This window comes from Cervus canadensis, chromosome 28 (genome assembly GCF_019320065.1).
Source record: "Cervus canadensis isolate Bull #8, Minnesota chromosome 28, ASM1932006v1, whole genome shotgun sequence".
Classification (NCBI taxonomy): Eukaryota; Metazoa; Chordata; class Mammalia; order Artiodactyla; family Cervidae; genus Cervus; species Cervus canadensis.
The window spans coordinates 43,483,758-43,511,682 of record NC_057413.1 but is presented as its reverse complement, the minus strand read 5'-3'; the positions used below and the strand labels follow the sequence as shown (position 1 = coordinate 43,511,682).

The 27,925-nt window shown below is 41.2% G+C and overlaps 1 protein-coding gene across 3 annotated transcripts in view; it reads left to right on the top strand.

Moving 5' to 3' along the window:
• Nucleotides 1-27,925, top strand: part of BTBD9 (BTB domain containing 9) — a 402,401-nt gene that overhangs the window by 324,846 nt on the left and 49,630 nt on the right. For all 3 annotated transcript variants that reach the window (XM_043450576.1, XM_043450578.1, XM_043450577.1), the window contains exon 9: nt 5,768-5,875. In XM_043450576.1, coding sequence (XP_043306511.1) covers nt 5,768-5,875 — 108 coding nt within the window. The remainder of the gene's footprint in view (nt 1-5,767; nt 5,876-27,925) is intronic.

The following is a 27,925-nucleotide window of genomic DNA, read 5'->3' as shown; positions in this document are numbered from 1 at the left end:
TGTAATGGATAGGTATGCCAAAAAAACAAAAAAAAAAAAACAAAAACAAAAACCGAAACCCTGTTTTGCATAGACTGTCACAAAAAATTACAGAATGTTAGAACTGGAAGAGCCCTTAGAAACTATCAGAAGTAGACCTTTCATTTTACAAGGGATGAAACTGAAGTACAAGTTACGTGACTTGCCTAGTGTCACTTAGTCAATACTCAGTAAATATTTTTTGAATTGTTAATAGAAGACAGTTATTTCTGAAGAACTTAATTTCTGAAGAACTTCATTTCTAAAGATCTTTAGCAAAGAATAGTCTGTACAAATTTTTGAGGTCAGAAGTATCTTTCATTTTGTCTGAGAGATTGGAAATGGATCTGATGATAAATTATTGTTATATGGCTAATACCATGGCAGTTGATTTTTCCTTAGTTGTCTGTTTTCACCCAAATGGGAAAACTCGGCAAGAACAACTGTCTTGACCCCTGGCCTTCCGGTGGAGTCTCCCACGAATGATGGACAGTTAGAAGGAGACAAAACAGATACTTGCTGCTGATCCAAAAGACTGATTCAGTGGAGAAGCTGTTGATCTCCACTGTTAAACCTCAGCCATTGTTCACAGTCTGGCACAGAATTAATCCCTTAAGAAAGGGATGAAAAAAGTGCAGCTCGGCACGACATAGTTTGTCATCGCATGCATAATGCAGACTTTCCAATTAGAATGCTATAATTTGGAAACTTTCTTCACAGACTGATGAGAGAGCAATTATTTTAAAGAAGGGAAAACTCAGTCCACTGGGTTTGCCTCAAGTCACTTCTGACTCAAGCCTCAAAGACAAGAGTTTTGAAAACATATTTGCTATTGAATTTCGTATCAAAACACTAGCAAGGAGAGCAATTAGTTGCTGTAAACTGACCCCCAGTAATCAATGGTATGCAGCCAGCCAGAGCATTTATGGAAGATGTAAGCGAAATCACATCTGCTAATCAATTTTTTAAAAAAGCCCAGCACTTCACTGCTTTTCAGGGAAATTCCACAATGAGAATAAGGAAGATGGAGGAGACAACATTTAGTATCACCAGGCATTTCATGCTGTGCTCATTAGGTAGAGGGGTTTGTGACCACAGCTTAAACACAAACTCGATCTGCACCGATAGATCTTGGCCAGCAGCTGCCTTTATGCAGCTCCTTTTGAAAATGGCTTCTGATGTGTGGGCGGGGGCGTGCAGATGTCAGGGCTATGTTTAAGGAGCTGCTCTCAATTAGAGTTAGAGGGAGTGTGTCTGTCCTGGGCCAGCTCACCTGGCAGACCTTTTCTTGCAGATTACAAGTCGGAAATATTGCTGTGTTGCTGCAGGTGCAAAGATACAGGAACAGACTTTGCTGGCAGGGAACGAAGTGAAGGGAGTTGGTGGGCTTTACCGTTGTGCCTTATTAGAACTAAAATTTCTCTCCATGGGAAGAAAAAAGGAGATGGAGCCAATTTTTCCTTTAGTGTCCTTAAGCTGTGCTTGCTTTTTTTTTTCCCTCCCTTAGTTGAATCAACAGAGGGGTTTTCATTCCTGGCTAAGCCTACCTTCTAAGCAAATATGCATCTGGGCACATAAAATAAATACCTCTTATATAGAGAACAAACTAGTGACTGCCAGTGGGAGAATGGGGAGAGAGAGGGACAATATAGGGGGAGAGTATTTTTAAAAGGGTTATTTTGGGATTATATGAAATTGTGTGTGTGAAATTTTTGAAAATTGTAGAGCACTGTAGAATTTAAGGGGCTTTCCAGGTAGCTCAGTGGTAAAGAATATGCCTGCCAATGCAGGAGACACGGATTTGATACCTGGATTGGGAAGATACCCTGGAGGAGGAAATGGCAACCCACTCCAGTATTCTTGCCTAGAAAATTCCATGGACAGAGGAACCTGGTGGGCTACAGTCCATGCGTCACAAAGAGTTGGAGGTGACTGAGCAGATAGACCCATAGAATGTAAAGAATCTTTTCATTCAGTTAAAAAAAGAAGAATCTCTCTTTAAAACTCCTAAGTGTAGGTGAAGACAACCTGAGATCCATCACTGTCCCTTTTCCACTCAGGAGTCACCCTGACCCCACACTTTTAGCCTCCAGGGACTCTTAATAGAGGACTAGTGAGGAGATGTCTCAACCAGTATGTGCACTTGGCTGTTGTTCAGAAGAAAGAGTTTAGGCCAGGAGAAATTATTGAGGTAAAGATCGATAGAGTAGGCTAATAAAAATTAATATCTTCAGCATGCAAACTGTGATAGGCACTGGATTAATATCCTTTAAATATAAAGGGCATCTTGTAAGTCATTAACAAATGAATAAATATAAGTAGAAAATGGGTAAAAATGTTCAAGTTCAATGATAAGTAAAAAGCTGCAAATTAAAGTAGTAAAATATATTTCATCTATCAAATTGGCAGTATTTTAAAAGATAATACACAACATTGGTAATAATGTACAGAAGCAAGCTTTTTTATACACTGCTGGTAGTGTGAGTATAAATTTGTACAGTCTGTCACTGGGGGCAAGAGGACAGGTATCCAGCTATTTTATAATTTAAAGGTCTAATAAACCCTATTGCAGGAGTTTCACTTAGAGCAGCTTTCAAAGACAATAATCATAGATCTAGCTTAAGAATGTTCATCACAGAGGTTTCATAACAGTACAATATTGTCAACTACCTAAATGTCCAACAATAAGAGAACTATTTAGATAAATTCTGGGGCATCCATGCAGTAAAATTCTATGAAATCAGTACATAAGATGGGGGAAAATATTTGATGATGCCAAAAAAAAGTTAGTAAAAAAAAATATTCATAATGGATCATTAAGCAAAGAAGCAATTTTTACCATGAGTGTGTCTACAAAATTACTGGAATTATGGGTGATCTTCATGGTACCTTGAGAGAAATTGGAAGACTTCCCTGGTGGCTCAGCTGGTAAAGAATCCACCTGCAATGCGGGAGACCTGGGTTCGATCCCTGGGTTAGGAAGGTCCCCTAGAGAAGCGAAAGGCTACCCACTCCAGTATTCTGGCCTGGAGAATTCCATGCACTATATCGTCCATGGGTCCACAAAGAGTCAGACATAACTGAACGACTTTCACTTTCATAGAATAAGTTATTGTAAGACACGATATGCACAACTTTAAAATTCTTTTAATCTGCTGTTACTTTAAGAATCTCTACTAGAGCATTTATGAAACTTACTCGTAATTGGTTTTCCTTCTATCTTCTCTGTATCCCATATCCTTGGGGCAGTCTTTTTCTGTGAAATATTTCAAGATCTGGTTAGAGTCTAACCCAAAACGGACTGATCATTTTCATTTGGATACACTGGTAGAAACACTAATTCATGATTATCCAGAAGGATATGGATTATGTTAAGCCTAGCTCTCCATAAATAACCAAAATTCCATTGGGAAAACAACCTCAACAGCATCTCTCAAAAAGCTTGTGACCAGGGCTGTTAAATAACGTGAATGTTAATTATTTTGAAGGTTTTTTTCCCCCCTGGTTTTAATCTACTTTGGCAGAGTTATGAATGATTTCAGCCCAGAACACATATGGAACGTATGCTATATAAACAGAGCCGACATGTTTGGAGTAGAATTTTTTTTTTAAAGAGAGAGATCAACCATCTTTCTAATAGGCTCGTATTCATCTTGAGAGCAGACAAACATAGAAGCAAAAAGTACATTTTAAAAAGTTACTCAATATAAATTAAAATAACAAAGGCTAACTGCATAAAAAGTACTGAGAGTATTATTTGAGTAATATGAGAGTAAAATATTACTGAGAGTAATATTTGAGGGAATGACTAATGAGAGAAATGATTCACTTTCTTATCAAGCATGCTGGTTTAGTCTACAAGTAGAATTATTGGACCCTAAAAACAATAGGGTAGATTCCAGTCTGATTGATTCAGAGTACTTTGAGAGATTAAATAACTCAGATGAGCTCAAAAGAATCAGTAGTATTTACAGTATTACACATGTGTTTATGCTTTCCAAAATCTTTTAACAGTTTTCTCTCCTTAAAAGATGAATTCTATCATGTTAAATAACATGGATTTCATCATTGATAGCAAACAAAATCACAACTGAAAGCAAGGAACAAAGGGTAAGAGGAAAAGGGAAGACAGTGGCATTTCTACTCTTCAGTAATAGCTTTGTAGGTGACGCTAAAGGTGACACTGAACTTGTGCAAAGGATTCTCATTGGTGGTAATCGCAGGATTAAGAGGGAGTAATACAAACTGCTTTTGTAGAGTGATTGGTTATAAGTTGTCAATTATGCCCCACACACATAAACTAGGAGTAAAGAAAACATTTTACAGATTACAGAAGAGGGCTTTCGTCAGGACACCACGTTGGAACCATCACTGAGTTTAGACAAACTCCCTATCGGCTTTAAGCCTCACTTTAACCATATATTATTTGATGAGAACAATAATGCTTGCTAAGAGGATTTTTGCAAGGATGTAATGTTATGTAAAACATTTAACATAGGGCCTGGTACACAGTAAGCATTAAAGAAATGTACCATTATAATAATAATGATCATTGTTGTAGTTGTTGCAAATAATGTTATTTGCTCAGCAGATATTCATGGAGTGTAGGCACTGTGTGAGACGCTATGCCAAGTCCTGGGTGTGGAAAACTAGTAAGACATAGACGCTGTATTTAGGGAGCTCACTCTGTTCTAGCTAGTGGAGGAGACAAGTGTGCATGCCCAGCTGTGAAACAGTAAGATAGGTATCCTGTATGGGAAGGACTTCTGAGGCTGAAATGATAGAAAACAGTGATCTCTCACCATAGCAGCACTGTCGGAAGCAAATGCTGGACTGTACTCTAATGCCATATTATAATATTTAGATTCTTTTTTATTCTGTTTCTTAAACTGAGGAATAACACATATATTGCACAAAATTTTTATAAATAGCTTGATGAATATGAATATTTGTGTGTGTATATACGCATGTAACTATCACTAGATCAGAATTACCCCATTTCAGTATCCTAGACGGCTCCTTCACCCTTTCACAGTCATTCCTTCCCCAAGAGGTAGCTACCATTCTGAGGCTTGTCATCGTAGATATAGCTTGTTCCTTTTGAGCTTCTGGTAAATAGAATCACATAGTCAATGCTTTTGGTTCTTATCTGAGCCAAGAAGGGGTATAAGAACAAGACCAGCATGATCAGTTTTTAAGAAACAAAGATTTCCTGATGAACATATGTTTGCCTGTATCTCCCAGTCAGGTAATCTTACCAAAGCTATGCAGGAAGTCTGGAATGAGAACGAACCTGAAACATAACTAAGGTCATTGGGACTTGCTAGTAAGTACTGCATAGAGTACCCGTTAGAAAGCACAGGTTTCCCCATAAACTGTGACCTCAAGAACGTTACCTTTGTTCAGACCAGACAACTGGAGGTGAGGGCTGAAAGAAGCAGGAAGGAGGATCTGGGGACGTCTCCCTGATCAGCCCGTCTGAAGATCTTTGCCACATGGGGGACAGGGGCTGCCTGGTGGGTGACTTGTGAAATAAATCCCTAAAGAAACAAGCCTCTCCCTGCAAGACTGACTCTACCTTTCATCATACTTTTGTTGGGGATTCACTTTCTTGCCTTGGTCCTGAAAGTGTGTGGGCAGAAGAGACCAATTAGAAGGACAGAGAAGACATGGATCCCCTCACGTCTGCAGCCCAAGGAAAGAGCCAGGCGGAGTGCTGACCGCCTTCTTGTGTCTCCCCTCTGCTCAGGTTATTGCTGTGGGACTGTGACGACCGGAGCTACAGCTACTATGTTGAGGTTTCCACCAACCAGCAGCAGTGGACCATGGTGGCCGACAGAACCAAAGTCTCCTGCAAGTAAGTGCCGCTCTTTCAGGGATACATGCTACTTTAAAAGACAGTCTTTCCACTAGACTCAGAAAGTTCCAATGAAAAGGCAGATCTGGAATCATCAGATTATATTCTTGCTTGGAGGTAAAAACATTCTGAAGATCCTTTACTTCAGTTTTGACTATTAAGTACTTGTATGAAAATTTACTTTATACAACCAAAGAAGTGGTCCTTGTTTTGTGGTTTCAACTTGACTTTTTAAAATGGCATGTATCTAAGCAGGGACAAGAAAGATACTTTCCACATGCAATCCTTTCTCAGTTCTTCCCCCGACATCCCACACTAGCCCTTGGGGACTCTCTTCTTCCTTAGAGATTTTTGCTGATGCTGTAGGGTTCTGGGACTCTCACCTCTTCCCCACCCTCCTGTCTTTCTCAGGGTTACCTTTAAATATTTATCTCATCTCCATGTTAGTTACATGGTTACCTAAACTAAGGAAAGTTTGTATCTTAGTTCTCCTTAGGAAACAGAGACATTCATGCATATGGCATCCGGGCTCTGTCTGACCTTACCTGGTTGTGGGGAAAGCCAGGCGGAAGGGTTCTGGGTTCTGACCGGCCTAGAACCATGTAAATGTAGCTACTACTCAGATTGAGATTAGCATATTTGCAGCAGCCTAGAAGGTTCCCTCATACCTTTTCCCAGTCATTACCTGAAGAGAACTTAGTGCCTTTTTGTGTGGAGCCCAGTGCTCTGGGAGGCAAGAAGAAGCCAGCACCTGGTATTTCTTCTTTTTTATTTTAATTACGACATGATTCACATACCATAGAATTCACCCTTTAAAATTGTGCGATTCAGTGGCTTTCAGTGTGTTCAGGGTTGTGCCATCATCACTATGACCATCTAATATTCCAAAACATTTTCATCACCCCGAAAAGAAACCTCCTGCCCACTAGCAGTCACCCCATTTCCCTCCACCTCCCACAGCCCCAGCACTTTTCTGTCCCTATGGATCTGTACATGCTGGACATTCCCTATAAATGGAGTCATGTAGTATGTGACCTTCGTTTCAGGCTCCTCTCACTTAGTATAATGTTCTCAGGTTTCACTTATGTTATAGATGTGTCAGTACTTCATTCCTTTTTATGACTGAATAGTATTTTATAACATGGGAATATATAAATAAAACCCTTTGTTTATCCATTTATAAGTTGCTGAACATTTGAATTCTTCCTGTATTTTGGCTGTTATGAGTATTGCTGCTATGAACATTCCTGTATAAGTTTTTGTGTGAACATATGTTTTCAGCTGTCTTATGAATATACTTACAAGTAGAATTGTTGGATCTTATAGTAACTCTAAGTTTTTGAGGAACTGCCAAACTTTTCCACAACAAGGTTTCAATTTTTCCACATTCTTGCCAGTGCTTGATATTGTCTATTTTTTATTCATAGCCATTCTAGTGGGATGGTATCTCCTTGAGGTTTTGATTTGCATTTTCCTAATGGCTGATGATGTTGAACATCTTTTCAAGATTTTATAATAGCATTAATGATGGCTTGTTTGCTGCAATGTCTGAGATCCTCACCATTATTATTATGTTGATTATATAGAATGTGTGTATTGGTTAGGGTAACACTTGCTACTGTAACAGATAGTGGTTTCAGTACATCAGCGGCTTAACACAGCAGTGTACTTCTCAGTCAGGAGTGTTCCTGGCTGTCAAGTGACTCTTCACAGATGATTGAAGGACCCAGGTATCTTTCTTCTTGTGGTTCTGCCATCACCTAGCAGATGCCATCATCTGCTTCTGGCTGGCAGATGGGGAAAGAGCAGAGAGAAGGTAACCCTGGCTCTGAAAGCCTGGCCTGGGTATGGTGAACATCACTTCCACTTCCATTTCATCGGGGAGAACTAGTCAGTTGCCATACTAGATGCTAGTAGGACTGGAAAAAGTAGTCAGCTCCTGGCTGGACAGCCACTTCTCAGGGGAGCACACATCTTGTTGCCATCTCTATGATAGCATAAGAAAACTCACCGTTATTTAGTAACTAGTATTTCTTTACTGCATGTCTTTTACCTTATTTTGTCCTGAATATAAATCGCCTTGTGTGGGATATTGTCCTGATTTTATAAAAGAGAAAAGGAAGGTCTCTTTCCCCTAGACCACATTGCTGCCTTGAACCCAAAGCATTGCTAAACCAAGGCAGATGATGAAAACTGGGAACTGAAGTGATTCATTTATCTCCAAGCTCCTAGAACCCTTTTTATACACCAGGAAGGCCTTCAAGGCCCGTGAACCACCACCGGTATATCTTTCCAGAGTCATTGCTGTTGGGCATACAGCTCACAGGCCAGACGCTCTGCTTCCTCATCTTGTACACGTCTCCCAGCTCTTGGGTCATTTTATATGTTATAAATTGGATTCCTCATCTCTTTTATGTCCCCCTTTTGAAGATGTTATACAGTTGGGTTTTCAACAAGAACTGGTTGACTAACTACTGACAAGGTACATATCATAATGATTTTGTATTTATCTAAATGGGTTTTCCTTGACTCACTCATTCCAATCCTTTCCCAGTAGTCTTGCATTAAGTCATGAGCATCTATTTTTCCTCCTTTTAATTTTTTTGTTTCCATTAGTTGGTGGAGTTCAATAGTTTTAATGTTTTTTACCTTGTATTTTAGCACTTAGATGCTATAGCAGCAAGTGTTTTAAAACTAATAAATAAATAATATATTAGAAGTACAAGAGTAATAGCAAGAAGGCAAGTGCCTGTTAACCCTCTAGGAATCAGTGGAGCCAAAGGTTATGATTTCATGTTTATAGACATAACCTGAACCTGTTGTGCCTTCCATTTTTGAATAAGGTCATAAGAGATATAATAGAAGATACGCAGATGATAAAAGAAGAAAGACTTTCCTTTTGAACTAATGTACTCTGAAGCAGTCCTCAAGAGAGGATCCTATTAGCTTCAAAAATTATAGCCTGGGTGGGTTTTTTTTTTTAAGTGAAATAAAGTATGTGAGTAACATAAATGAAATTCTATAGGACCTTTAGAGATCATAGCCCTGCCTCTTGATACCATTCTGCCTAGTCAGGGAATCAGGGGACAGATTTTTGCTGTCCTCTGAAAAAGACTAGGGAATGAGATTCTCCAGTGTCTCCTTGTAAGTTCCTGCTCCTGGGGTAGGATAGTTTCTTTTGTGTGTGTGTGTGTGTCCTTTCTGCTACAGTTGGAACTTTCGGAATAAAGGCTTATTTTCTATCATAGATAGTTCTGGTGGGTTTTTTTGGTTTCGTTTTTGTTTTGGGTGTTCCATGTCTTTGTTGAGGCCTGTGGGATCTTTAGTTGTGGTATGCGGAATCTAGTTCCCTGACCGAGGATCGAACCCCGGTCCCCTGCACTGAGAGTGTGGAGTCTTAACTACTGGACCACCAGGGAAATCCTAGTAATTCTGTTTTCATATTGGCTGCTGTGGAGTTTTTTCCCAGCTTTTTGAGATGTAATTGGTATATAACACTGCATAAGGTTAGGGTGTACAACCCAATGATTTGGTATATGTGTATGTTGTGAAACGGTCACCACAATAAGATTACCTCACCTAGTTACAATTTCATTTCTTGTGGTGAGAACTTTTAAAATCTCTCTTAGTGACTTTGAAATATACAGTGCAGCAGTGTTCACTATAGTCATCATGCTGCACATTACACCCCCAGAACTTATCTTATAACTGGACATTTGTACTGTTCAACTATCTTCAGCCGTTTCCCTCAGCCCCCGGTCGCTGGCAGACATCAATCTGTTCTGTTTCTATGAGGTTGTTGTTTTAGATTTTACATGTAAGTGAGGTCATAAAATATTTGTCTGTCCCTGTCTAAGTTATTTCGCTTAGCATAACGCCCTCAAGGTTTATCCATATTTTCACAAATGTATTGGCTGATTTTATAAAATTACTTTTTATTATTTTTTCATATAACCTATTCCTGTACCTTTTAACCTTATTCCACTTTTTAATCATTGATTCCTTTTCTCTATTGTCTTCTAAATTGCTGAACCCTGAATTTGTGTCAGTACAGTAAAATACTAACATCAGGTTTTATTTTTCTCTTATAAATGTAAAACCTGCCCATGGAAAGTTACTTTCAACTATACAAAAAGATATAAGTGAAGAGTAAATATTTATTCTCCCGTCTTGTTTCATTCCTTAGCAGTAGCTACTTTTGACTATTTTTTTTAGTCTTTATAACTTCTGAATTATAAATAATACTTTTATATCTCTGCTTATTAGTTTAGCTACTTTTCTGACTCCTTGGTATAAAAAAATGAATTTAGCTTACTTAACCACTCCTCATTTTTTGTTAGTTATGTTTCTCTTTTTTTGTTCTCCTGTTGTTGTTCAGTCGCTAAGGCATGTCTGACTCTTTGTGACCCCATGGACTGCAGCACACCAGGCTTCCCTGTCCTTCGCTATCTCCCTGAGTTTGCTCAAACCCATGTCCATTGAGTCAGTGATGCCATCCAACCATCCCATCCTCTGTCCCCTTCTCCTCTTGCCCTCAATCTTTCCCAGCATCAGGGTCTTTTCCAGTGAGTCGGCTCTTCGCATCAGGTGGCCAAAGTGTTGGAGCTTCAGTGTCAGTCCTTCCGATGAATATTGGAAGTGAGAACCCTACTACTGTTACTTCTTTTAAAATTAGACAGAATATGTTAAACCTATATTTTTGATCCATCAATTGTAGCTGGTATTTCTTGACTCCCTACTATTTAGTGAAGAAATTACCATGACTATTTCCGTCTGTCTCTCTCCATCAGTTAACTGTCCCACCTCATTGAAATTGTGAGATTTATGGTACTATTTTCTGGTTTTTGACTTATTTAAATCTTCCATGTGTTGGCTATAAACTGATTCTGAAAAGGGAAAACCACTCAGAACTCACTGTAACATGATTATATAAACATTGTTCACTATAGACCTAGTAATTCATTGGCTCTAGTAAAAGAAATGCTCTTCTGTGTCACTAAACTTGTCACTCTTGGAAGAGTTGTACTGTATTCAAATCACAGATTCAATTTTATTACAAGTGCCCAGAATTATTCCATAAATGATAAATAAGTAGCTTCATGGTAGCCTGCTTTTTGTTTTCCTAGGGTTCCTAATTGCTTCTTTTTCCTGTTAGAGAAGCTTCTGAAGCATATTTTTGTTCATTATTTCATTATTTTCCTATTTTTAAATTGAAGTATAGTTGATGTACAATATTACATAAGTTACAGGTGTATAGTACAGTGATTGACAATTTTTTAAGGTTATACTCCATTTGCAATTATAAAATATTGGCTGTACTCCCAGCATTGTACAGTATGTCCTTGTAGCTTATCTTGTACAGGATGGTTTGTACCTCTTAGTCCCCTCCCCACACACTTGTCATGACTAATTCTCTGTATCTGTGAATCTGTTTTTTTCCCTTTCATTAGTTTATTGTATTTTTTAGATTCCACATGTAAGTGATACCCTACAGTATTTGTCTTTCCTTGTCTGACTTATTTCATTTAGCTTAATATCCTCAAGACTATCTGTGTTGTTGCAAATGGCAATATTTTTTTCTTTTTTATGACCAAGTATATTGTATATGTATACACACACACACACACACACACACACACACACACGCACACCAAGCTTCCTTATCTATTCGTCTGTTGGTGGACACTTAGGCTGCTTCCGTATCTTCGCAATCCTGCTATGAACATTGGGGTGCGTGTATCTTTTCTAATTAGTGGTTTTGTTTTATATATATATATACCCAGGAATGAAATTGCTGGGTCACGTGGTAGTTCTGTTTTTAGTTTTTGAGACACTGCTGTTTTCCATAGTGGCCGCACCTATTTACATTCCCATCATTGGTTAATTTTTGAACAGACTGCTTCTGAGACCTACTCTACAACTGTGATTGTTTGTTTTTCTTTTTGTAGAATTTAAGTAAAGGACTAATAAGACCCTTTATCCTTCGTAGGAGATATTGTGCTTTGGCCCAGTTACCCTTCTAGATCTCTTTCCCTGAAAACCTGAGAGAAATGGAATGTTGGCTATGTTATCAGGCAACATTGCTTATTAATAAAATCACCACTGATTGGTAAATTGCCTCTAGCCTGGGAGAACTCCCAGCTATGGTTTTTCCAGTGGTCATGTATGGATGTGAGAGTTGGACTATAAAGAAAGCTGAGCGCCGAAGAATTGATGCTTTTGAACTGTAGTGTTGATGACTCTTGAGAGTTCCTTGGACTGCAAGGAGATCCAACCAGTCCATCCTAAAGGAAATCAGTCCTGAATATTCATTGGAAGGATTGATGTTGAAGCTGAAACTCCAATACTTTGGCCACGTGATGCGAAGAGCTGACTTATTGGAAAAGACCCTGATTCTGGGAAGGATTGAATTCGAGAGGAGAAGGGGACGACAAAGGATGAGATGGTTGGATGGCATCACTGACTCAATGGACATGAGTTTAAGCAAGCTCTGGGAGTTGCTGAGGAACAGGGAGGCCTGGCGTGCTGTAGTCCGTCGGGTCTCCAAGAGTCGGACACGACTGAGCGACTGAACTGGGAGAACTTTAAAATATCTGGTTGGAAGTCATAGCTTTGGGTTTCCTGACTATGATGAGTTGTGATTAGACGTGTCCCTTGTGACAGTTCTGGGATCTGTGTTTATGGAGCTATTCCAAGAGAGATTTGTTTCGTTTGAAATATGAGGCTTCTAGACCAGAGTGGCTTCGCTCTTGCTCAGTGTAAGTTTCACGTGGTCGTCTGAGCTGTGACCTGCGTGCCAGCAGGAATGGCTCTTGTACCATGTGTGGACGGCTGCAAGGACGCCCCCTGAGGAGAGACGCCTGCTGCCGCCCTGGGGGCACACTGCTTCCTGTTCTCACTCCTGGGTGAATCTGAAGCCAAATAGGAACTGATTGGGTCTTAGTTAAGAAGACCCCTCATGAGCATTACACAGAGTAAATCTATAGGTACTGTTTTCAGAAAGGATATGTGGAAAGCAAGTTTTCAGAATACTTGCATGCCTGAATCATAGTCTGACTGGGTATAGTGTTCAATTCCTTCAGAATTTTGAAAGGCTGGATTTATTGCCGTCTAGCATCTAATGTTGCTGATGAGAAAAATCTGATATAATCATATTCTTATTCTTTGTAGTAATTTATTTTTCCGCATGGATACCTTTAGGATCTTGTCTTCATCTTTTAGGGTCTTAAACTTCACAAAGGTATGTATGGCCGAGTGTGAATCGTTTTTCTTCCATCCTGCTCAGCTGGCTGCTCTATGGAAATCTGCCCAATTCCCCTCAGATTGATGAGTAATATTTCATCCACCTACCATTTTCTAGAAATTCAACAAAATCTTGATTTGCTAATAGACTTCCTTTCAGTTTGCAACACTATTATGAATGTATTCCCTTTGTATTTCTTTGATGTCCCCTCATTGGTTTCCAGGAAGGAAGCAAGGTAAATGTGCCTATAATGTTGGCTGTATTGAACTTGAATTCCCAAAAGCTCTACCACATGGGCTGCTGATATTCCCCAGGGACCCCGTTCCTTTCCGTTCCTTGCTTGTGCTTGGCTGCACTTCTCTCATTTTATGCAGCTGTCTTGCTTCTTGCGAAGCTTGAGCTCCTTTCATATTGACCTCATTTCTGTTCATTTTTTAACCATTTCTTCACTTTGTCACAGCCACATTGACTAATAATTGTGTCTGCCAAAGTGTGAGTGATCTCGGCCATCATCTAAGACTGTGCCTTTGGCAAACATTTTTGTAAATATAAAAGATAAGATATAAAAAATTGGGTATTACTGAAAATTTTCTTTTTCTGCTTGAGAATTCTGTCGTCCTAATCTGAAACTACCTAGCATCTCTAGAGTTTAGCCTCATTTTCTCATAAACTATCTATGTGCCTGCCAGATATACTACCCATATTTCCTTTTGAATAAGTTTTTTTCCTCAGCTTAAGCGTTCATTAAAAATGATGTTGTGAAGACTTTTTAGGGAATTCTCTGGTAGTCCAGCGGTTAGGACTCTGCACTCTCACTGCCAAGGGCCTGGGTTTGATCTCTAGTCAGGGAACCAAGATCCTGCATGGTGCAACCAAAAAAAAAAAAAGAGTTTTTAATTACTTAAGAAACTAATCATTTAAGATTTTTAAAACAGGACTGAAAATTATAGAAGTATTATCACAAGTAGGAAAAAAACCATGGAAGAAGAAAACCAGAAGGAGACATGCTAAAATGTTAATAAGGTTGACTTTGCATATTAGGGTTAGGGAAATTATTTCTGGTTCCCTACATTTTTGATCAATTTACATGTACTTCTCTTTGAATAAAAAAGAAAACTTTATTAAAATATTTAAATATTTTAAAGTATTTTTTCTAGCTACAGCCATAAATGTTTTGTAGAGATTTATCCTTGCCATTATTTGAGTAGCATATGCTGGCAGAGTAGTGTGGTTTATTCACTGTCAACAATAAATTAAAGAAATTAAATAAGTGCTGCGCATAGCAATATCCTCCTAGCCCTTCAGAACCTTGAAGCCACTTTACCCTCAGCACAAGTGTTTCCCTGAAAACGGCACCTGAGCCCCCTTTTCCTCATGCTTCTCCCCTCGGTCCTCTCAGAGCCCAGCTCTCCAAGAGTACTTCTTCCTTTTGTCTTTCCTCAGTACTTTAGAAGTTCATGTCCACTTGAGTCTCCCCACTCAGGGGAGCCAGGCCTGCTTGGAGAACCACCTTGGGTCAGGCAATTTCTGTCGCATCCTAACTTTAGAAACAGTTTCTTCCCTGGGCCTCCCCTGAGGAGCACTTCGACTGTGCCACCTGCCGGGGCCTCTGTGGGGACAGCTCGTCTGCTCCCTGCAGCTCAGCCTGACCGCATCCCTGTCTGACAAGCAGCATGCCCCTGTTGCTGAACGTCTGTCATTTGGTGCTGGGGAGGGCCGGCATTCTGTTCTGGGGTCTCTTTCTGTAACTAGTGCTATTTGTTCACTAGGAATCTCAGGACCAGGAGTCATGTTTCTTCCTCTAAGTGCTGCAGTGGTTGAAGACAACGGGATAAATTAAAGGCGGAGAGTTACAGCCTCAGTAAACTCTGCCAAAGTGTAGCAAGATTGAAAAACGGGACATTTAAACCTAGACTGTTTATTTACCTTGCCTGCATCTTCTTTGCCATTGTTAGTGATAAAGCTGAAAAAGCTTCCTTGCCACCAGCTTTGTTTCCTAGGCTGACACTTCACAAAACGAAAATCTCAAGTTGGTTCCAGGAGGGCACTGCTAACCATGTGACCTGGGGGCTGGGTGTCACCAATGTGATACAATAGAAAGAAAGTGGGTTTTAACAGAGGAAATAACTTCACCATTGAGACTGCTGATGAGAAGTTCCTGATTAGTGTCCAGTTTTAGTTTCCAGGATGGGACTGCAGCTCTTGGCTGTCACGTAGGTCCTGTGTTGAAATGTTACCGTTTCTCGTGAGTCTGCTGGGGTAATGGCCGACTGCCTTGCTCAGAGCCCCTCCCTGCGAGGTTGGAAGGCTGTGCTTGCTGCTGCTTCTTGAAGTGTGAGCCAATTAATGGGCTCTGGTTGTGTAATTGTCACTTCTAAATGTTCGATGGAGATTTTATTTTTCTCTTTTTGTACTTAATTCCATTTTTCTACACAGCATTTGACAGCAATGAGAAAAGCTAGTCATGTTCTTTCCTGTGTTTTTTTAAAAGGGCAAACATTGCTGTTAATTTTGTCAAGAGTTTTAGAACTTGAATGATAGAGAAACATGTACCTGCAAAAGGAATGGCAAAAAAATGAGAAAACAATGGAATTCAGATAAAACACAGAGGGCAAGTCTGGTTCGAGGCAGACCCCCGTGTTCATGATAAGATATCAGAGCCTGCCCCTAGAAGGCATCTACCTATCAGACCAGACTTGGAGACATTTGTTCATCAAGCTTTTGTTTGTGGGTTTATGAGTAGCAGGAGTCGATGAGTGTTTTGGAATAAAGAACATCAAAAGGGAGTCAGGCACTCCTCCCTGCAGAAGGGATTTACCTCTGGGTATTGCAGAAAGTTTTTAAGGAAAAATTTATTCGTATGTTGGAAGCCATATGGAAAGTAGATTTCAGTGCTCAGTATGTAAACTGAGTTATAAGTTTAGAGCTGTCTGCAGCTTCTGTGGACTGCTAGTGAAGAGGCTCCATCCCACCCAGACCATTTGACAGGTGATGGCTCTGGAAAGAAATGCAGTCTCCTCGGATAACCTGTGATCAGCCAGGAGAAACTGAGAGCTCCCTTCCCTCTCCCTTGCTTAATCCAGCAGCCACGTTATTCTCTGAGGATAATAATTTTTCCATGCCTTTTATTAAAAAAAAAAGCATACATCAGTAAAACTTTATCAGTAAGTTGCGTGGACACACTTAAAATGCACATAATCGGAAAGATTTTTCATTTTTTGGAAATAGCTTTCATATTAGTATTTAATTTCTAATGATGAAGATCAGTCAAGACCACCTAGGCCAACTACCATCCTCTCTCTCCTCTCTACTTTGCTCTGTTAACTGACCCACCCACCCCCGCTGACAGTCTCTCTGTACATTTTCTTAAGTTGACCTCATTCACTGTCACCACAGTGGCATTTTCCCAGCACAATTCTTGCCCTATATCTGCTTAGAACCCTTCACTGGCTTCCCATTGCTCTCTGGCCAGAGTCCATGGTTCTTCACGTGACCTTGAGGCCTTGACACCCTGCCCCCTCCTGCCTCTCCAGACTTAGTCTTCATTCCCCTCCTTGTGTTCCCCCTGTTTACATCATCCTCACTTTCTCTCATATTCCAGCTCGAGTCACGCTCTGTCCTCCCACAGAGCATTTGCAGATGCCAGTGGCTTCTCTCTGGAGCCCACTCCCCTGCTCTTTGTCTGGTTAACCCTTATTATCCTTTTGTTCTCAGCTCAAGTCTGCTTTCTCAGAACTGCCCTGACCACCTGTCACAACCATTGCTCTGCTCTTCCCTGTCGTAGAACCCAGCTTTTTTCCTTCACAAGTGATAACTACAGTTTACACTGACACTCTGCTTAGCAAGCTTATTAAATTACTGTTGTTCCTTCTCCACTAGAGTGTAAGCTCCAGCAGAGCGGGGATTTGGTCTGTTTTACTTGCTCTAGCCATGGTCTCTTAGCAAGGACCTAGCACTTGCACTGTTGTCTGAATAGATGAATGGATGAGGGCCACTACTCTGTCTCCAGTCATGCATACACGTTGGTTTCTTTTACCCTGCTTCTGTCCAGAGCTCTTGTTATCATAGGGCTCAGTCAGGACCTCTGTCCATCCCAGCTCACATGCTGCCGCACAGAACTAGGAGGGGTTTGTGGGAGAGAACAGAAGTTACTTGTTGCCCTGACACTATAGTTCTTGTGGGCTAGGAGTGTGTCTTCTCAGCTTCCCTTTATTAACCCACTACTGATCTGTCATCCTTGATTCATTTATAGTCTTATTCCAGAGATTCAGTCATTGCCAGAGGTTTAGTTTTCTCTGGTCTCCATCATCTATCCTTGCCCCGCAAGTTAGCCCCTCAATTGTATCCCCCAGTAACAGTTTATCACTTTAGATTGGTTACTGGCTGGAAGTCCATTACGTTTATTTTTGAATACTCTTAAAGTTTTTCTTTATGGAAGGGTTGAGTGCTTTAAAAACCGTTTGCCAGCTGTGCCCCTTTCACTCTGGAAATTGATTTGATTTAAAATCCCAAGTTTGTCAGGTTAATATGTTTCAGTTATTTCTCTGGACTTTCAGAATAAAAGGTTAAAAAAGAAGGAAAAAAAACCTGGCATTATCTCTGGGGAGGAACTCGAAACCACTTGCAAGGCCTTGTCTTTCCCAGCAGGATAGAGTCTCCCACAGAACAGGTCTCTCTCTGGAATCCTGGCACTCTGGATCCCTCCCAGAGTTTTAGGATGGCTTGCAGAGGGTCCAGAGAGGTGCTTGGGATACACCCCTTACCATGAGCAACCCTTGATCATTAACCCCTTCTCTCAGATAGGCGTTGCCAATAGAGCAGGGCAGTCTGCACTCCTACCCTGGGCCTCTAGTCAGAGGAACGTAACCCTGAGTAGGCAGGCAAACTGTGCACCTAGAGACACCAGGGTAGCAGCTGCCGCAGAAATCCACGCGTTAAGTGAGTGGTCAGCAGGTGGTCTGCTAAAAGGAGAGCAGAGCCTGTTTGTTGGGCAGTGAACAAAGGCAGCAGGAAGGAAAGTCAGTGTGGTTTTGACCATATCTTCTTAGAGTGACCTGCCTCAGTTTGTCCTGGGTCAGAATAAGAAGTGCTGTCTTGATAATCATGCCGTGATTAACGCTAACTCAGCTCAGTCCCAGGGTGCTAAGAGGCTGGTGTTTTCTTCCTAGGTTAAAGAAAGAAAAGAGAGAAAGTGTTCCCGTGAATTCAGGGGTCCAGCATGCACATAGAATTAATTTATAGAACTAAAAGGGCACTCTTCCTTGACTATCTGATTTATTCTCTTGGCTCAGGGGTCTTTTCCATTCATATTTTCTATTAAATGTTGGCCCTTTCTAGAATGGCTTCTTTAACTCAATTTGTCTAAAACTAGGTTCATCTTCATCTTTCCCCCTAAAGCAGCTCTTCTCCTGATGTCCCTGCTCGAATTGGTGGTGATATGGCTTCTCATGGGCACCTCTTACCCCTCTGACTCTTTTCCTCTCCTTTGCCTTCCACAGCCAGTCAGGTACCATGTCTTTTGTTTTATATCATTTCTTCTTTTATTTCTATTTCCTGTGTTGCCTCCATCTTAATTCAGACCCTCATGCCTCTCTCCCAGAATGTTATATTGGCCTCCAGTAGCGTTCCCTCAGTCTATACTCTCTTTGCATCTGTTGCTCTTCTGGTGTCTGGAATACTGTTGCTGAGTTATCCTGGCTGTGGTGTCTTATTTCCTTGTACAAGCACCTCCAGTGGTCAACTGAGAAACCCTCGGGTCCTTGCTCGGGTCGTCGTCTGCCTCCGCATGACCAGCTCTCCCCAAACTTCTTGTTTTCAAATATCTGTCCTACTGTTAGACCTCACGTCCAGATTTCCAGTATATAAATACTACATCTCTCTGACTCTCACCAAACTTTCTAATCTTTATCACATTAATTCTCTCCTTACAGGTATCCTACTTTACTTTCAGTCTGGCCCAATTACTGTTGCCAAATGAGTCCATGTTTTAGATCAGCTAATTATCTTTATTTCTGCTGGCTAATCTTCAAGTCTCTGCCCGTCTCCTGTTCCCCTCAAGACCCAGCCAGAAATGCTGTGAGTTCTTCCTTGGTCTTTCTCCTCCCAAATACAAGTAATTTGCTCTGTTTACTGAATATTCACTGTAATCTGTTTACATCTAAGTTAATAACATTCACTTTTTTTTGGATCCATTTCAGAGAAGGGAGGAAATAATGGGCTAGGCTGGGAGGAAGTTTGCTTTTTACCAATCCAGCCATTTTTCAAGGTGCTAGGCCCGCCCCCCCCCCCCCCCCCCGCCAATGCTGCCTTGGAAGTGCAAGCCAGATTTTTTTCAGAGTAGCCTCTGGTTAATAGATCTGCAATCAAATGCATAGCCCAACTGACTTTGATTCAGTCATACGTATTGAGTGACCCTAGTAGATAGAGGCAATATTGGGAAGGAAAATGCTGAGGAACCAGGAAGACGTTTCTCCTCTGAAGGAACTTACAGATTACACAGCTTCCATTTAGGAACCATCACAACACATACACACACACACACACACACACACACGCACAGTGTAAAATACAAAACAGGATCCTGCAGTTCTAAAATATTGTGACTCAAAATACCTTGGAATCATAGTCCAGGCCTCTCAGTTTATTTATGCAGATCTGAGACAGCAGGCACAAGTACATTTCCAAGTCCTCTTCTAATGAGAGAGTCCAGATTAGAACCTAGATCTCCTGATTCTGAATCCCCTTTTCCCAGAATTTTGCATGGCCTGTAAGACCACAATAAAAAACAAAACAAAACAGAGAAGGGCTGTAAGCATATAGACATGATCAGAATGTGGCGTAGGGTTGGGTAATTTTTCTAGAAAAAAGCATTTGAGCCTGGCCACCTACTGTTGGCCTGCATTGTAGCTGGGAAAGCTGGTTATTTCCCAACCAAAGGGACCTGTGAACTTCAGATTTTAAAATCAGACATACAAGTCAGACATAGACTCTTTAAGAAGGTAGGATGAAGACTATAGATTACAAAAAAGTCCACTTATATTTCCACATAATTTCCTACCTTACTGTCACTATGACTTCCTCCACACAGTATTAATTTGACCAGCCTATTAGCTGTATCATAATTCATACTTTAAAACTTGGTTTTAAAATTATAGTCTCTAAACCAGATTACCTAGGGCTTCATTATCCAGGTTTAGAGTTATTAGTCTCTGTTTTTCTTCCCTTTTCCTTCCTATTGCCTACTTAAAAAAATCATTACATTGTTCATTAGGCCATTTATTAGATTATTTCCTTCTACCAAAAGAGACTTGCATTTGTGTTTTTCCTCTGTTTTAAGCCAAGATCCATAAAGCATATTTTCCCCTCAGTTGACATTTTCTTTTCATGATCCCTTGAAATGGAATGCGAGTGAATTTCACCATGGTGGCTGTAAATTATATACTGAGTATCAGTAATAAACATTTCTTACAAAGTTTAAAGTGTAGTTTCAGAGTGGTGATCATCTGGAATTGCACACATTTACCAGATGTTTTGGAGGGAGTTAGTGAGTGCTTTTTGTTCATACACTTTTCACCTCTTAATCCAAATTTATGCAGTGGTTCACAGCCAACACTAAAAAAAAAACCTAAAGTGAGCAAAAGAATGTTTGTGTTCTTAGTGATGTGGCTGCAGTTTTGAAGGGAAGGTGTGGTGAGTAGTCACCTTGTTTGTCCTTCTACCTCCAGGCTGGGTTGCATGGTAAACGTGTCCCAGAATGCTGGTGATTTTCCTCTTTTGAGAAACACTGGATAATAGCCCTTGCTTCCTCACCTCTGGTTCTCAAAGCCTTCAGTGTACATTTCATGCGTGGGGGATGCTCAGGCAGAGGGCAGCCAATGTTGTTGCTACCGCTGTCAGATGAAAGTAACTTGTTTATATTGTTCCTGTTTCCATCCTGGTTCTCTAGGGAGTTCCCAAACTCTCTGTAGGATTTGGCAGTGGATATATAGGCTTAATAGAAACTCAGACTGCTGGAGCTTTGAAATGTATGGTCTTTCCTCTAGGGTGTACTGGGGACGCGGAAGGAGGGGCTCGTAGAAGCTTGGTTATTTGTTTCACATTTCTGAATCTTTTCATTTTTCCTAAATTAAAATAAAGATCCAAACCTATACTAATCTAATGTTGAGACCCCAAGTTTAAACTACCAAGAGGGTATGACCCCAAAGTTCATGTTCTCATGTTCTCACAGCACCAGTGGGCCCCTGTACCATAGCCTCTGCCTGTTCGTAGGAGCTTCTGAAGACATCAGGTGGCAAGCCATGTGGCTGGATTGCCCTGTGAGGACAGAGGGCCACAGTAACATTTAGTGATCAAGTTTTTAGTGAGACATGGCATGTGCTGTGGTCTACAATTGCAAATGCATTCAATTTGGGATCTCTAGTCTGGTTTTGAAATTTATACCTTCGCATTGCATTAATATCATAGTCCTACATTAATATTAATTAACTTTATAAATTTCTGAGGAGATGAGAAGGGAGGCCAGGGCACAGTCTTCTAAATCATTCCTATTTGTGGATGGAACAACTGATAGTCTCAGGCACTATTTCCTTAAGTCACTTCGTTATGTAAAGTTATCATTCAACTCGTATTGAATCATTGCCCTGCTAAAACCCCGCAATTCATGGGGCATAGGCCCATGTTAACTCAAAAACATGTGATTGATCTATCCATCACTTAGGGGACATATTTTTGCCACTGCTTTAGGTCAGGCACTGTGCTGGGCGCTTCCCTTCCCTCATGGACTCATTAACTAAGCTTTCCCAGTCGGCTCAGAACCAGTAGTAACTGAGGGGCCTTGATCCAAATGTAAATAGAGGCATTTGTGGATTCTGACATACTTAGTTAGACCAATCTTCTGAGTGAGTCAGTGGGGATGACATTTATGGGACCAAGCAGTATGCTAAATCTGGAAACACGTACTACATAGACGGGAGTGAGCTCGGCCTTGGTGGATAAGTAAAGATCACTCCTTCTGCCTTCAGCATGCCAGAGGGAAGTTCAAGTGTGCCTTTGAGCAGAGAAGATCTTCCTGGGGATGGCAGGATTGCAGCCTCACACTCAGCCCATCCACTCCTTTGTTACCTTTGTGCTGGAAACAATAACCTCAGCCACAGGGAGCCTTGGCACTTTGAGCATGTTTTGTTGCAGGCTGTGCCAGGGCTCCGGCTGCCCTCTCTGATGATAAGTGTGATGTTCAGTTTGTAATGAGCACTTGCAGCTTCTGTAAACTGTGTAATACCATATAATAAGCAGTAATTTTCCAGTTATCCTTAATAACAGGAGTTTTCTGCTTGGCTTTTAGTGATAGCCAAAATGTGGGTGGTTTTTCTTTTCCCCCTTCACCAGTATGATGAATTTCCAGAGTCATCTTTTTTTTCACAAGATAGATTGACAAGTTGTTTTCCAAGTGTGTCCAAAATGTGTAATAGCTAATCTTGCCTTTAAAAAAGTCAAAGTCAAATAAAACTGTGCTGAAGTAGCCATTTATAATAAAATGGCTATATACATTCCTAAGCTCGTTTTAGCTGTCTCCTGGCTGTGCTCTTCCTCAGGGGATTAGTAGCTTGAAGCTTAGCCCAATAGCTTGGATGATAAAACTGCCAAGTCTCAAGTTACTGTTTTAAATTTCCTGTGAGAGGTTGTGTCTTAAGTATAAAGTGAACCTGCCCTGGATAACCGTGTGTGCTTCCTGGAGGGGGGGGCTGTGATGCTGTGTGCTCTTCTTCCCTGAGTCACACACCCAAGACTGGTGGGAGTTCTTGCCCTGATTTTTTTTTTTTTTTAATCATTGGGAAATAACTGCAGAAAAGAAACAGACACAGCTTTACATTGTAAACCTTCTTACCTCTGTTTAAAATCATCCTTTGACTTTCCCTTGATGCCCGGAATGCCGTAAAATTCAGTGGGTTGGTTTTTTTTTTTTGGTAATAAATTAAGGTTGCTTTTTCATCAGACTGCCTTCTCCCTCTCTGAGATACAGCCGGCATTATCTATTCATTCATTTATTTCTGTAGGCCTCTTGGTAACCACTTACCCCTATCAGATGGCTTGAGCAAGACCAGCAGCTGTTGATTTTGTGATATCAGGGAAGTGTTATGAATCATGTTGATGGGAGCCTTGATACTTCCATGATCACTGGGCACTGCCATTTATCTATCAGAGAGCTGGCCTTCCCGCAGATTTCTTGCCTGAAACTTCGTTGTGTCTGACTTGCTAAAACTAGGATATCAGTGAACGGTGGCAAGTAAGATGCAGAAGTTGCTTGAGCTGACCTCACCTTTAAAGGATGATTGTGCCTTTTTGGCACAAAAAGTTGGATTTGTTCATCAGAATGATAGATTGATCCTCTGTGTACAGAACTCTTTGTGGGGTTATAAAGAAAAGAGAAGATGGACCACTTGCCTGAAGTCTAGTTCAGAAACAACATACATATCAAAAGACTCTCTTGTCAGCTGACTCCTACCAAGTGTTACCTAAAAAGCAAACTGAGGTTGAGTAACTGTTTGCTTCCCCATGTCTGCTTAAAACGTCATTCAAATCACAGAAGTAGTGTGCAGTTTATGAAGAAAGTTTATTAGAACCTTCAGCAAGCAAGTCATACTTCTGCGAAGTTAGAATGAAGATCAGCGGGGGTTTGGGTGATGTGTGCTCAGGCAGAGACCAGGCTTTCTGCAGATGCCAGCAAGTCCAGTGCTGCTCAGAAAAGTTGCTTCTTGTCCTTTTGACACATCTGTACTCACAGCTCTTTGTTTCTCAGATGTGGGTCCAGATGCACGTCTCAGTGACTCTGGGGAGCTGTTGTTTTGTCTTCTTCCTGCCTCAGGGCCTTCCACTGAAAGGCTGGCCTGCAGGTGGAACGGAATTGACTCGGCACAAGAAATGCCCTGACTCAGGTGGAAGCAGACTTTTAATCAAACACCAATAGAACAAACCATTTTCTAATGAAATCTCTGGAGCCGTGGTATCACTGGTGCCCACATTCTCTAGTTGTTTACTGGGATTTGGTATCTACCCCAGCAGGTTGTCTTTGGGGTTTACTTAAATCAGTGTAATTATATTAGAATTTGTAGTCTTATGATCCTTCTACTCAGGAATTTTACTTGGAGACCTGTCACTGCAGATCGAATATCGTGGGCTGGCAATCAGTCATGATCAGAATGAGGGTCTTGTCTTCAAAGCAGAAGTGGTTTGCCCTACAATTGACTTGAATGTTATTGTTTAGCTTCTGTTACAATGTTGAGTCTTTGGCTTTCAGGTTTGGGCATAGCTTCTCAAATTGTATGAAATGATGTCACAGACCAGTGTTCTCCTTTAGAAATGTATACGTCACATGATTTGTGAATTTTAGTGCAATGAAAAGTAAAGTAATGGGGGAAAGCTATGGATTGAATTTTCAAGGAGGGAAGCTAGCAGTTGTACCAGTGTTGCCAGTTCCTCATCTCTATGCCGTTTGGGCAGAGAAGGCAATGGCCTGGAGAATCCCAGGGATGGTGGAGCCTGGTGGGCTGCCATCTGTGGGGTCACACAGAGTCGGACACGACTGAAGCAACTTAGCAGCAGCAGCATGCTGTTTGGGAAGGGGGCTGAGGAGGAAAAGCACATGACAGAGAATGGGGAAGAGGGTGTAGGGAAGGAATATAAAAGCTATCATCATAGTTATTACTTCTTAAATGAGGCATTCTTTTCCTTTAAGAATATCTAACTTAAGTTCTGCTTGAGAAATGAGCATTCTGGCCACAAGGAGATCCAGAATCTGAGGTCCCAGGCTCTGAAGTCTTGTCGTATGCAGCACCATTGTGCCAAGTGCCCAGGCGATTGCCCCTTCCCCCTCTAGCCACTCTTTCAGTGTCATTTTTGCTCAAGGGTTCTGTGGGCAGTACTGTGTGTCAGTATCATTGGTTTCCTTGTGTGGTTTTTTTAGCTTTTGAAAATATTCTGAGAAGGGATTCCTAGTTCACCAGACTGCCAGAGAGATCCATGGTGCAAAAAGGAAAGGTCTGAGTGTGATATGAATACTTACATATTCAAAACCTTCAGATGATGTGGAATTTCAAAAAACAGGAAGCATGGCTTTACAGACATCTTTGTTCCTGCGTTTTTCCCTTACCTGATTTCTACTTGATCTCCTGTGACCTTGTCCATCTGGGGCACACTATTGGTCTGTGGCCATTTGCCGCCAAGATGAGCTTGTCAGCTCATCTTTTGTCACTGACCTTCCCATCTTATACCTTGAAGTGTGGTGACCTCAGGTGTCACGCTTCAGCCAGAGGTGCTGGGAGCCAAAGAAACTCTCTGCAGTGGAATCTGCCCTCCTCCCTTGGCTCAGATTTTAGCACCACTTCTCTCCCTGGAGCAGCATTTACGCAGAAATCCTGAAGGTTTGTTCTAGGAGATCAAGGCTGGGGAAAGGTGGCAGCCCCAGGCTTCCCTTTAGCCCTTGCTCTGACGCTCCAGGCCCACCTGCCTTTTTTCAGGACTCATAGAGTATCTACCTGCTGGAAGCCTGTGCAGACCTTTATCTTTATGAAGTGCAGCTCACTTTATGAAGTGCAGTTGGCCCTCAGACAGCTTGGGGGTTGATCCACTTGTCTGCTGTACCCACAGTTCCTACACATCCATGGATTCAACCCACTCCAGACCATGTAGCGCTGTGATTTTACTATGGAAAAATATCCACATATGAGTGGACTCTTGCAGTTTAAACCCCACATTGTTCAAAGGTCAGTTGTATCTACTATGAGGTAGGTGCTGTGCTGGACAAAAGTCCACCGGACCACAAAGGTCAAGAGCCTGTGGGCATGGACTGCTGTTTGCAGTGTGGCTGCCCTGGGTGACTGCCCTGCCCCCAGGGAGAGTTGACCCTGATGGATGGAAAAAACACAGCCATGGATGTGAAAGTCTGTTTCTGAATTGTTTGTTTTCAATATAAAATGGTTTCAAGCTCAGTCTTTATCTTACTGATTATGTTCTTAAACTACTACCAAGTATCTTGCCAGAAAGAAAACTGTGCAGTATGGCAACATTAACTGCACATGAAAGAAGTAAAACAGGCAAAATAAAAACCCCTGGACTGGAAACCAGGAGACCTGGCTCTCAGCCTTGGTTCTGTCACTGGCGGCAGAGTGTCCTTCAGCAGGTCCTTCAGTCTCCCTGTACCTCTGCCTCCACAGCTGGGGAACACCGTCCCTCAAACGGGGCTCAGTGCTGGGCTCCCAGGGTGCCTTTTATTAAAATAGTACAGGTTATTGTTTTATTACCACTAAAAGTGTGAAAGTTATGGAAAACATAGAATCCACCATACTTTTCTAAAGCTCCTTCTAATATTTATGTTTGTGGTTCTAAAGTTCTCCTAGAAATGGTGTACTGGTTGGACAGGTATAGAGATACAGACATACATGTGTGCTGTACACACAAAACATATGTGCGTGAGCTTCTGACTCCTACTTATGAGGTAGAATCAACCCTGTAGCTGCTTCTCTGCATTTCATTAGGCCTAGACTCTGGATTTATCACATATACCTGGGCCTAGACAGCCATAAGGACCCCCATCTCTAGAGAAAAGCTTGCAACCTCATATAGTCTTATTGGAAAGTGGAAAAATAATATTAACAACAAGTTGAAATGTATTAAATACGTTTGAGCTTCCTGGAGATGGAGACTGTAATGTGTATAATTAAATTATATTTGAACTGTAGTCATGTGGAACAAGAAACCAAGATGCTGAAACCCAGGTCAGATGAGTTGGTATTGAAAGAAGGGTCACCTTGTAGTCCTAAAATCACTAAGAACTTATCTGCCTGGAAACCTTTTCCTAATGAACTGTTAACATCCATTAAATGTTAGGTGTGCGTTAAAAATGTCTTAATATTTGTATTTTTAGCATGGATACAGTGGTATCAGTTAAAATAATCAGCCCTTGCCTGTAATCTAAAAGTCTTATCTCTTTACTCTTACGTTTTTAGAAGGCAGATGTTTTAAAACTGATTTGAAAATCAAATTTGCCCTTCAGTGATTTCATTTGGAAGAAACATAGAAGTAAACATTATAAAGAAGGCTTTTCAGTACATTATGCATGCTAATGTGGCAGCCAGATTCAGGTTCACTAGTGAAGGTGGATGACTGTTCTGGTTGAGAAAGGTTGAGTTGTTTAAATGAATACAAAGGTCATCGACCTTCAGATTGTGCTTTTTTGTCATTTAGTAGAAAGGCTATTGCCTCATGTTTAACTCCACCTGCCAAAAAGTAAGACTTGAAAGGCTGGGGCTGGCAGAGTGAGGCCCCATTAATAGTGCAGTGACTGCTGGAACACTGGTGAGTGAGGCCCCGCTGATGGTGCGGTGGCTGCTGAAACACTCATGGTGTGCCCCCATCCAGCCCCTGCTCTCTGCCTAGTGCCGTGCTGGATGCGACTGAAGGGGATTTAGGTGGGGTTGGGGCCTTCCCAGAACATGCCCCATGACTGGTGTGGGAAATCTGGAGGCTGCGGTCATAGAAGTTAAATATTTGCTGTAAAGACAATCTCTGATGCATTTATAGGTTTGTCTGATAACCCTCAAGAGTCAGGGACTGTGTCTTTGAATCACCAAAACAGGGGAGAACCTGACATGGAGCGGGAGCTTAGAAATAATCACAGATGAATGAATGAATTTATGAATGCGTGAGTGGTTATACTTTGGGAGTTATATTATTGCTTAATGGAATTGTAACAGATTGTTAAGACTTATAGTGAGTTAAATAAAGGTTATCATTGTGGTAGAGCAGAAAAAAGA